At 44.3% G+C, this 12,443-nt stretch overlaps 1 protein-coding gene across 2 annotated transcripts in view; it reads right to left on the bottom strand.

The window, feature by feature from the left end:
- The window catches only part of DPF1 (double PHD fingers 1), a 100,975-nt gene that overhangs the window by 36,777 nt on the left and 51,755 nt on the right, over positions 1–12,443 (bottom strand). For both annotated transcript variants that reach the window (XM_063431065.1, XM_063431066.1), the window contains exons 5-6: positions 1,453–1,542; positions 969–1,047 (exon numbers count right to left, since the gene is read on the bottom strand). In XM_063431065.1, the coding sequence (XP_063287135.1) occupies positions 969–1,047; positions 1,453–1,542 (169 nt within the window). The remainder of the gene's footprint in view (positions 1–968; positions 1,048–1,452; positions 1,543–12,443) is intronic.

Here is a 12,443-nt window from a genome sequence, read left to right as displayed (position 1 = left end):
GTACACGGTGACCCTGGGAGGGACTGACCATTAAACATGTCACTGTCATTAGTACACTGTGACCCTCGGAGGGACTGACCATTAAACATGTCACTGTCATTAGTACGCTGTGACCCTGGGAGGGACTGACCATTAAACATATCACTGTCATTAGCACACTGTTACCCTGGGAGGGACCGACCATTAAACATGTCACTGTCATTAGTACGCTGTGACCCTGGGAGGGACTGACCATTAAACATGTTACTGTCATTAGTACACTGTGACCCTGAGAGGGACTGACCATTAAACATGTCACTGTCATTAGTACACTGTGACCCTGGGAGGGACTGACCATTAAACATGTAACTGTCATTAGTACACTGTGACCCTGGGAGGGACTGACCATGAAACATGTTACTGTCATTAGTACACTGTGACCCTGAGAGGGACTGACCATTAAACATGTAACTGTCATTAGTACACTGTGACCCTGGGAGGGACTGACCATTAAACATGTCACTGTCATTAGCACACTGTGACCCTGGGAGGGACTGACCATTAAACATGTCACTGTCATTAGTACGCTGTGACCCTGGGAGGAAATGACCCATTAAACATGTCACTGTCATTAGTACACTGTGACCCTGGGAGGGACTGACCATTAAACATGTCACTGTCATTAGTACACTATGACCCTGGGAGGGACTGACCATTAAACATGTCACTGTCATTAGTACACTGTGACCCTGGGAGGGACTGACCATTAAACATGTCACTGTCATTAGTACACTGTGACCCTGGGAGGGACTGACCATTAAACATGTCACTGTCATTAGTACACTGTGACCCTGGGAGGGACCGACCATTAAACATGTCACTGTCATTAGTACACTGTGACCCTGGGAGGGACTGACCATTAAACATGTCACTGTCATTAGTACACTGTGACCCTGGGAGGGGCTGATCCTATTGTAAGACTCACTTACTGTCACACACATAGGGTTTGTCTCTCTCTTCTAATGTTGATGGATCTTGTCTTTTTTTCATCCCTCCAATACCACAGGCCTATATGGGTAAAATTAAAGAGTTAACATAGATCAGTCATGTTTTATTCTGCACACCTCGTAGCTCTAAACATGTATTTTATTTATTTCAGGTTGTGTCACTTATTTCATATTTTCTGGATACTCTATCAGAATGGTAACCAGCTTCCATTGCTTAGTCTTTCCCCTTTTACTCTGAAGTCAGTATGTGTAACTTGTTTACTAGCTGACCTCCGCCATTAGCGATCTAAGCATGGCCATAGATAGGCCAAACAGTTATACGGCAATAACTATGAAATGGGGCACAATGAAAATAAAACCCAACAAACGTTTGGACTTTCATTCTGCAAAACAAAAAGAACCCACAGAGGATCAGATTTAAAGCTCGGAGTTGTTCTCGAACGGAATCCTGGTGTGTTTTACGTACCTTCCCTTTTGCTCTGTTCTTGCGTTTTGGGGTATCTTCTTCTAACTCCTCTCCTTCTAATTCATGCGGGGCCTCACCTACTTGTGGCTTCTAGAAACAGGATGATATGAAACACATTTCCTGCTAATTTAATACAGATGTTTAGCTACAGATGTGCGCCACGCAGAACTGGTAGAAAACAGAATCCAACAGACTGTGTGATTTAATAATCATATACAAGTAGCTGAGATTGTAACGGGTGAAAACATTTCAAGGAATCGGAATTTACTAGCCGGGTATTAAAAAAAAGAAAGTGAATTTCTAGACATTGTGACCATATCACCGTATTGACACATAATTACATTTCTAATATTCCAATGTCTAATCAAGCTTATAGTAGTTAATAATTGATCAAATTTACAATAGCAAATTAATTTCACAAATATGTAAACATACTGCCAATATCTACTCAGATTTAGCAATATTCAATTACTGATAAACCTACTCAAGTATTTGGTATTGATAAATGTAACCAGATTGATTAATCAATACTGAATCTGACCGTTATTGTGGTGGAATCTCGGTAAAAATAAATTTAGTAGGCCGAGATTACCACGTGGCATGTGTACGTGCATATGCTGACGTATCGATCAGTTGGTTGCACGTGGCAAGATACGATCAGTAGTGTACGGAGCATGTGCAAGAATACAGGATATAGTATTCCCCTCCTCCATTGTGCTGGACAGGCCATGCGGTCAAACAGGAAGTTAAGTCTTATTTGTGTTGATTGGTTAAGAGAATGTGCGGGTGGAGCTTAATATGGGAGGAGTTATATGCCTATATAAGGAGCCTGCACTATTGTCCGGGGCTCAGAACTTGTGGTATTTTGGTGACGCTAGTCCGTCTGAGTCCTGATCGGTGATCCAATAAAGAATCTCTTCCTTCCTGAAGAAACCTGTGTCCATCTCTCTGTGCTTGGCTTCCGTCAGTTTCTCCGGTATCATTTGGTGCATTGGCCGGGAAGCTCATCGTTCAACGGTAGCTGAGAGGCAGAGGCGTGAGACGGTCTATCTTTGCCCACGTTCTCTACGGCTGCACCCCTGAACTTCTGCGTGGACCTCCCTTCGTCTCGGCGCCACTGGGCCGTTGTCCAGGAGATCATCGGCCTCTACGTGAGAAGTGCTGGGGTGTCCCCGTCGATGAGTGTGAACTCAGGTTCAGGAACGAGGAGGTAAGACAACTGCTGTTTTAGACGGCAGGACCCACTAGGGGTATACCGATTGTGCGGTAGGCCCAAAGGGGTTTTGAATCTGTGTATCTGCCCCCTCTGTCGGAGGGAAGGAGCGAAGGCGCACCGCTCGATCGAACGCTCTTTAGTCAGACCGTTTGATTCTGTTAGTCAGGCGGGGCTCTGGTGTAAATAGCCCTAGCCGGACACCGGTGTCTTGTCTAGACTAGCGTTCTAGGGTGTATATTTTGTTCGCTAGGTCGGAGGGACCGGGAGACTAAGCGGCGTCTGTGTAAATTCGGTTCGCTAGCTCTCAATCTATCTGGGCTAAGTGGGAAGGCGTGTAAATTTGGAACCCACTAGACTTTTGATAGTGCGACTAAGAGGCGTCTGTGTAAATTCGGTCCTCTAGCTCGCTATATATGTGGTGATTGGGCAGTGTGGCTAACCAAAACGTATGTAGATTGTTTTTAGGTAGTCCATTCAAGGTACTGGCCAATAGTTTAGTTGGAATTGTAAATGTGTTAACGATTGTTTAGTAAAGTGTATATCTTGTTAGATAGCGCGAGCTCAGCCGTCTAGCGAGAGTGTTAATAGTGTGTTGCTGTATCATAGTGCACGGTACCATAACCCTGTATATTTACTGACACTGTATATAAGTACTAATCATTGTCGTCAATTGCATGTTTTAACACCATAACCACTAATAATTGTATTGTGACCTTAACTTGTGCTTTGACCTATGCTAACCGTACTGTAACCGCTATTTGTAAAAGACGATGTTACTGGGGTGTGTTATAGACGGGTAATTCGTATATAGAGAATTATAGCGTGGGTGACTGTATAGTTACGCCAAAGGGCATAATATTGATTATATAGTGACTGGTGTAACAGCTATGTGTGTACGGGAATTCCCTGAGTGTTTATTGTTATTGTGTACGTTTCACTTGGTAACTGTACCACGTGGTGCTGTTGCCAGAGGAAACGGGTGTGACTGTTGAATAGTACGCGTGTATAGTATTCGTTGTCGACGACGTTCCATTGTTAAGTATGGGTGCGTCGCAGTCAACGATTCCGGATCCCTTAGGTTGTATGGTGAAGAATTTTAAAAAGGGATTCAAAACTTGTGATTTTGGGGTTAAGATGTCTCCTGTACGTTTGGTTACTTTGTGCACTAGGGAGTGGCCTACTTTGGTTGCGGCATGGCCGCCACGTGGCAGTTTGGATCCAACTCTGGTACAGCGCTTACACGTGGCTGTATCGGGTAGGCCTGAACTTTACGGCCAGTTTCCTTATATTGATTGTTGGAGACAGGCCGTAAATGACTCGCCAAAATGGCTTCAGACATGCCACGAGGAGCAGTGTCGCCTCATGGTAGCTAGGACTTGTTCGTCCACTAGGACCGGTGTTAGGCCCATTTTGGACACGCCCCCTGAGTCCGAGATCCCTTTGCCGCCCCCTTACTTTCCGTTAAGAGGAAGTGACGCAAGCGCAGGAAGTCCTGCACCCCTCCCCTCATTACCCTCATCCACTTCCGCTTCCTCCTCTAGTACAGGATCCACCCCCCCTCGTACTAAATCTCCCCTTCCGGAATCAGAACCAACCCCCATTAGAAACGAATATCCTGATTTGGCGCCACTTCAGACTTCCGGTCAAGCTTCATCTAGCTCGACTCGAAGTGTTTTATTTACAACCTTTTCCCAAAACCAACTTCCCACATCCCCACACCCTATCTCTCCCCGACCGGAACCCATGACTGACGCCCCTTTACGTAGCCCCATCCAAACCCGACAACTGACTGGTACCCAACAATTAAAGCACTATCAGATGCCTCTTCGCCTGAATCCTGGGTCAGCCTATATCGATGCCGCAGGTCAAATGGCACATGCTGACCCAGTCTTCGTATATGTCCCATTCACTACAACCGATCTTTTAAACTGGAAGACCCATAATTCCTCGTATACTGAGAAACCACAAGCTATGACTGATCTGTTCACCTCAATAGTACAGACGCATAATCCGACATGGGCTGATTGCCAGCAGTTATTAATGACTTTATTTAACAATGAGGAAAGGACAATAATTAATCAAGCAGCCATTAAAGCACTAGAGGATAGAGCCCGTGCTTTGAACCAAGCTAATCCAGCAGCATGGGCCGCAACACATTATCCCAACACCGATCCCGATTGGAACGTAAATGGTGCTGATATGGTTCAACTCAGAGCCTATAGAGACGCTATAATTGCTGGCATGAAAGCAGGAGGAAAGAAAGCCATTAACATGTCGAAGACAGTTGAGGTGATTCAGAAAAGCGATGAAGCGCCCAGTGTCTTTTATGACCGATTATTGGAGGCATACCGCTTGTATACCCCCTTTAATCCGGAAGACGCAGATAATTCCCGAATGGTGAACTCCGCCTTTGTCAGCCAAGCATACGGAGATATTAAGCGCAAGCTACAAAAGTTAGAAGGGTTTGCAGGTATGTCCATCACCCAACTAATGGAGGTAGCGAATAAGGTTTATATGAACAGGGATACAGAAAGTAAGAAAGAGGAAGAGCGCAAGATGCGTAAAAAGGCTGATATGCTAGCGGTAGCGATCGCAGGCGTAGATAGACGGGGCCCGGATAGAGGCGATAGTAGATGGAATGAGGAACCTCTAAGTAGAAATCAGTGCGCTTACTGTAAGGAAGAAGGGCATTGGAGAAATGAGTGTCCGCGAAGAGAACAGTCTGAGAGAGACAGACCTAGGTCAGGTTACGGAAACTTTAGAGGCAGAGCGAGAGGTAGAGGAGGCCCCGGAGGGAGTAATGGTAATAGAGGGAGTAATGGGAACAGAGGAAGTGTTAGAGAAGACAGGTATATTCCAGCAGCGCAAAGGTCCCGCGATAGAGAAGGTAGGGACTTTGTAGGATTGGCTGACACGGTCATGGAGGACTATTGATACCGACCGGGCTCCATCCCCCTTGGTCGAGCGGAGCCTATGGTCGATGTATCAATAGGGGGAAAAAGGAGTGCGTTCATGATCGACACTGGTGCTGAACATTCAGTGGTGACTAATCTAGTTGCTCCTCCATCTGGAAGGACTATTACTGTGATAGGAGCAACTGGAAGAAGTGCTGAAAAACCGGTTCTTAAAAGTCGACTCTGTACATTGGGAGGCCACGTAGTAAAACATCAATTCCTTTATATGCCTGAATGTCCAGTCCAATTGCTGGGACGTGATATGCTATCAAAATTACAAGCGCAGATTACGTTCCTACCAAATGGAACAACATCCTTAAAGTTTAATGGACCTTCAGGTATTATGACTTTATCTGTACCAAAGGAAGAAGAGTGGCGACTTTATACAGTGTTGACTAGCCAAAACCCTAGGAGTGATGAGACATTATTCAACATACCAGGAGTTTGGGCAGAGAACAACCCACCAGGACTGGCCCGCAATATTCCACCTATTAAAATCGAACTAAAACTTGGGGTTTATCCAGTAAGCCTAAGACAATACCACATCCCGCAGAAGGCTAAGAAGAACATTCAATCTTATCTGGATAAGTTCATACGGTATGGTATCCTAAAATTCTGTACTTCCCCCTGGAACACCCCATTACTGCCTGTTCAAAAGCCCGGTACAGATGAGTATCGACCTGTGCAGGACTTGAGAGCAGTCAATGATGCGGTTGTTAGTATACATCCAGTCGTGCCCAATCCATATAACCTGCTTGCTTTAATTCCGGGCGGGGCTACTTACTTCACAGTCTTAGATCTCAAAGATGCCTTCTTTTGCCTCCGAATTGCCGCAGAAAGTCAATGTATCTTCGCTTTCCAATGGGAGAACGCTGTAACGGGCTCAAAACGCCAAATGACCTGGACAAGACTGCCCCAAGGGTTTAAAAATTCACCTACCCTATTTGGTTCAGCTCTAAGTCAAGATCTACTGGATTTCGAGTCCATCCCAGGAGAGTGTGTATTGTTACAGTATGTAGATGACTTGTTGATAGCAGCAGTTACAAAAGAAAAATGTCAGCAAGCAACGCACGATCTACTACACATTCTCTGGAAGGCAGGATACAAGGTGTCTAGAAAGAAGGCTCAGTTGTGTTTGCCAACTGTCAAATATCTGGGATTCCATATCTCTGAAGGTCAAAGAATTATGGGGCCAGAGAGAAAAGAAGCTGTCTGTCAAATACCAATACCCAAGAATAGAAGACAAGTGCGAGAATTCTTGGGGGCAGCAGGCTTCTGTAGGATATGGATTCCCAGCTACGCGATACTGGCAAAACCTCTGTACGCAGCCATCAAAGGTACAGAGCATGACCCCTTCTTATGGACTCAAGAACAGCAAACGGCATTTGAAGATGTGAAGAAGGCTTTGATGAGTGCCCCAGCATTAGGTCTACCTGATCACACACGACCATTCTACCTGTATGTACATGAGCAAAGAAGAATGGCTGTGGGAGTATTGACACAGTACTTGGGATCATGGCAAAGACCTGTTGCCTACATGTCTAAGCAACTGGATGCAGTGGCCAGCGGACTTCCACCTTGTCTAAGAGCCGTAGCTGCAGCCGCCCTGCTAGTAGCTGAAGCCGATAAACTCACTCTGGGTCAAGAACTTTATGTACGAGTCCCACATGCAGTACAGACGTTGTTGGATTACAAAGGAAATCATTGGTTTAGTAATAGCCGTATGACCAAGTATCAAGCAATGTTGTGTGAAAACCCAAGAGTGCATTTAGAGACTGTAAACACCTTAAATCCAGCTACCCTTTTGCCACAACCTACTGAAAGTCAACATGATTGTTTGGAAGTAATGGATGAAGTATTTTCAAGTAGACCAGATCTTCGTGATTTTCCCATCCAGAACCCCGATGTTCAATATTACACCGACGGCAGTAGTTATGTGAAAGAAGGGATCCGCTATGCAGGATATGCAGTAACAACAATAGACAAGGTGATAGAAGCTCGGCCACTGGCGAAAGGAACATCAGCACAAAAGGCAGAATTGATAGCACTGACACGAGCGTTACAATTGGCTGAAGGTTTAAGAGTGAACATCTATACGGACTCCAAGTATGCGTTTTTAACCACTCATGCCCACGGAGCTTTGTATAAAGAAAGAGGACTACTGAATTCAGAAGGCAAAGAAATCAAGTACGCAGCTGAAATCCTACAACTATTAGAAGCAGTGTGGGAGCCGAAAGAAGTCGGTATTATACATTGTCGAGCGCATCTGAGAGGAGATGGTGATGTAACCAAAGGAAATCGGATGGCAGATAGTGCAGCTAAGCGTGCTGCTGAATCAGGAAGACAGGAGTATGTGGGGCATATAGCTGCTCTAATACCAACCCCACTGTCTCAATGGACTCCAGTTTATACAACTCAAGAAGAGGAGTGGTTAAAGACTGAACCGGGAAAGTATTTGGAGAACAAGTGGTATCAGCTAGAAGATGGAAGAATAGTCATACCAGCATCACTAGCGGTAGAAATTGTCCAGAACTATCATAACGGGACACATTCTGGGAGAGACAGTACAGAAGAATCTCTCAGGAAACATTTCTACATACCAAGATTGTCCAACTTGACTCAGGCCATTGTACGTAGATGTGTAACGTGTGCTAAAAATAATGCAAGACAAGGACCAGTAAAGCCACCAGGAGTCCAGTTTATGGGGGGACTCCCCATGTCCGATCTACAAATAGACTTTACAGTGATGCCTAAATCGGGTGGACATCGTTACCTGTTGGTAATTGTGTGCACCTATTCAGGCTGGGTAGAAGCATGTCCTACTCGTACAGAGAAAGCAGGAGAAGTTGTGAGATTCCTGCTACGAGAAATAATACCCCGATATGGACTACCCTGTTCTATAGGATCGGACAATGGTCCAGCTTTCGTTCACCAGTGCCTACAACAACTGACTCATATGCTTGGTATAAAGTGGAGGCTTCATACTGCATATAGACCCCAGAGTTCTGGTAAGGTAGAGAGAATGAATAGAACTATTAAGAACCAGTTGGCTAAAATGTGTCAGGAGACCCAACTTAAGTGGAACGTTCTCTTACCCATAGCTCTATTGCGAATCCGCAGTACCCCTACCAGAAGGATGGGCCTCTCTCCTTTTGAAATCATGTATGGGCGACCACCTCCCGTACTTGGTAACTTAAGGGGGGATTTGAGTCAGTTGGGAGAAGGAATTACCCGGCAGCAGGTTGTAGAGTTGGGTAAGACTATGGAGGAGGTACAGAAATGGGTACAAGATAGATTACCTGTGAATATTTATCCCCCTGTTCATAGTTATCATCCAGGAGATCAAGTGTGGATTAAAGAGTGGAATAATGTACCGTTAGGGCCCAAGTGGAGAGGTCCTTATGTTGTTCTTTTGTCTACCCCTACAGCGATAAAAGTAGCCGAAGTGACTCCGTGGATACATCACTCCAGGGTTAAACCAGCAGCAGTCGATTCTTGGCAAGTTACAGCAGATCCAGAGAATCCCTGCAAGATCCGGTTGAAACGCACTACTCAGTCGGAGTAACGAGGAATTATTGTGGATTACAAATTTTATTATTTTTGGGATTTGGTGCGTGAGTGAGAAGGCCATAATAAAGCCTATCCGCTTACCAACACATAGTTTATAAGCCAGGAAAGTCTCGAAGGGACACCTGTGAAGACGAGCAGAACTCCATTCCCTGCAGCCCTCACATCCTGGAAGCTGAGGCGCCTTCGCACGGACGAAGACTGAGGATGACGGCGAAAGATGTGCTTTTGATTGTGTTTATTTGTGTGTGTTTTTATATTCAGGAAGGTAGAGGTACCGACACTCCTAGCTGTGAGGTATGCATTAAGACTACGAGAACAGGTAACCATATTTCCCAAACCCTAATTTGGCATTCACAATACGAGTGTAAAGGAGATGTATCGAGATTTAGATACCTAAATATAGACTATAGTGTGTGCCATTTAGGAGTAGGAGAACCTAAGTGCTTCAGTCCAGAGTATCAACCTCGTACAATTTGGTTGACTCTCAGGAATGGAGATCCTCAGGGGACCCTAATTAATAAGACGGTGTTAGAATCCGTACATTCTTCGGGTGTTCTGCTATTTGATGCATGTAAGGCGATATCAAGTGGTAGAAAGCCGTGGAATGTATGTGGGGATCTTAGATGGGAGAGGACGTATGGATCTAACGATAAATATATTTGTCCCAGTAGTAAAAATAAATATGTGAGTCCTAGATGCCCAAATAAAGACTATAACTTTTGCCCATATTGGTCTTGTGTGGGGTGGGCGACTTGGGGACAGACAGTAGATAAAGACATGATAGTGACTAAGTTGCCGACTAGCCCATATTGTAAGTCTATGGAATGCAACCCCGTCCATATACTTATAAATAACCCCGACAAGTTCTTAGATAAGTATGGCAATCTATTTGGGTTTCAGATATACGGGACGGGTTTAGACCCTGGGACAATATTGTTTATAGGGATAGAGACTGATACGGTATCCTCCCAGACTCATCAAGTATACCATTCCTTTTATGAAGAGATGAGTATAGATAATAAGATCCTCCATAATGCTAAAAACCTGTTCATCGATTTAGCTGAAAGTATTGCCGGTAGTCTTAATGTTACCAACTGCTATGTGTGTGGAGGTACTAACATGGGAGACCAATGGCCTTGGGAAGCAAAGGAGGTAATGTCCGGTTCTGAGGCAGTTGACCAACTAATATCTACACAAGCCGATTATCATATGAGTGTTAGAGGTAAATCTGAGTGGAGATTAAAGACCTCCATCATAGGTTATGTTTGCATAGCAAGGAAAGGAATAATGTATAATACTTCTGTAGGAGAATTAACTTGTCTAGGGCAAAAAGCTTATGATGATGATACTAAAAATACAACTTGGTGGTCGGCTTCAAATGTCTCAGAACCATCTAACCCGTTTGCTAGATATGCCAATTTAAAGGATGTGTGGTTTGATCTATCCATCACATCTACCTGGAGAGCCCCAGCAAATTTGTACTGGATCTGTGGTAAGAAAGCCTATTCGGAGCTGCCACAGGACTGGGAAGGGGCATGTGTGTTGGGTATGCTCAAACCATCCTTCTTCTTGTTACCTATTGAAACAGGTGAGACTTTAGGTGTTAAAGTGTATGATGTGAATCATAGGAAGAAAAGGGGACCCATAGAGATAGGCGCCTGGGAAGATAATGAATGGCCTCCCCAGCGTATTATAGATTATTATGGGCCAGCCACGTGGGCAGAAGATGGTACCTTTGGTTATAGAACCCCTATTTATATGCTCAACCGCATTATAAGATTACAGGCGGTGGTTGAGATTATCACTAACGAAACATCACAAGCGCTCAATCTCCTAGCGAAGCATAATACTAGGATGAGGACAGCAGTATACCAGAATAGATTAGCCTTGGATTACCTTTTGGCAGTAGAGGGAGGTGTATGTGGGAAGTTTAACCTAAGCAATTGCTGTCTTCAAATAGATGACGAAGGGCAAGCAATAGCGGAGCTTACTAGCCATATGGTTAAACTAGCGCATGTGCCTACTCAGGTATGGAAAGGGTATAATCCAAGTAGTTGGTTTGGTAGCTGGTATGAGTGGTTTGGAGGGCTTAAGGCAGTGGTAGGTGGAGTCCTATTGATTTTAATGTTGTGTCTACTCCTACCGTGTCTTATACCCTTAGTAGTTAGGTCTGTGCAAAGCCTGATAGCAAATATAGCAGAGAGGAAGGTTGCTGCACAGATAATGGCGATATATAAGTATAAGGCTCTAGATCAAGGAGAACCAATGCAGGAAGATGAATGTTGAAGATTCACATCATAAGATAAGTCTGGTCTGGTTCAAGGTAACTTGCGGTGTAAGCAAAACTAAGGTTAAGTGATGCCTCAAGTAATTGTAAAATATCAAGAGGCATCAAAGGGGGGAATGTGGTGGAATCTCGGTAAAAATAAATTTAGTAGGCCGAGATTACCACGTGGCATGTGTACGTGCATATGCTGACGTATCGATCAGTTGGTTGCACGTGGCAAGATACGATCAGTAGTGTACGGAGCATGTGCAAGAATACAGGATATAGTATTCCCTTCCTCCATTGTGCTGGACAGGCCATGCGGTCAAACAGGAAGTTAATTCTTATTTGTGTTGATTGGTTAAGAGAATGTGCGGGTGGAGCTTAATATGGGAGGAGTTATATGCCTATATAAGGAGCCTGCACTATTGTCCGGGGCTCAGAACTTGTGGTATTTTGGTGACGCTAGTCCCTCTGAGTCCCGATCGGTGATCCAATAAAGAATCTCTTCCTTCCTGAAGAAACCTGTGTCCATCTCTCTGTGCTTGGCTTCCGTCAGTTTCTCCGGTATCATTATAAGGTAATCATTGACACCAATATTTATTACGTTTACAAATATCTAATCAGATTTGCCAATAAGTAATCTGATTTATAAATACCCAATTTATTTCTTATAGTAAGCATGATTTCCCAGAGTCTAATCACATTTGTTAATAAGTGAATTGCCAATATCCATTCAGACTTTATTACTTTATTTTTTTCTTGCCCCCATGTATAGGTTTATTGATGTTATTCTTGTAGTGAGGTCACTTCACGGGTGACCCTAATGTATTCAGTAATGTATGAACCCCATTTGTACCAGTTCCCTGGATCCCCATTTGAAATGGCTTGGTTCGGGGATTAAAGGTCAGATTGGCATACAGAAAGTTAAAAAACCATGGAGGGGAGGTGATTTTATAAAATGTTTTAATAAAACAGAGATGAG

The sequence above is a fragment of the Pelobates fuscus genome, chromosome 9 (assembly GCF_036172605.1).
Source record: "Pelobates fuscus isolate aPelFus1 chromosome 9, aPelFus1.pri, whole genome shotgun sequence".
In the NCBI taxonomy this organism is placed as follows: domain Eukaryota; kingdom Metazoa; phylum Chordata; class Amphibia; order Anura; family Pelobatidae; genus Pelobates; species Pelobates fuscus.
Note: the sequence above shows the minus strand (reverse complement) of the source record. Positions and strands in the feature narration are given on the sequence as shown.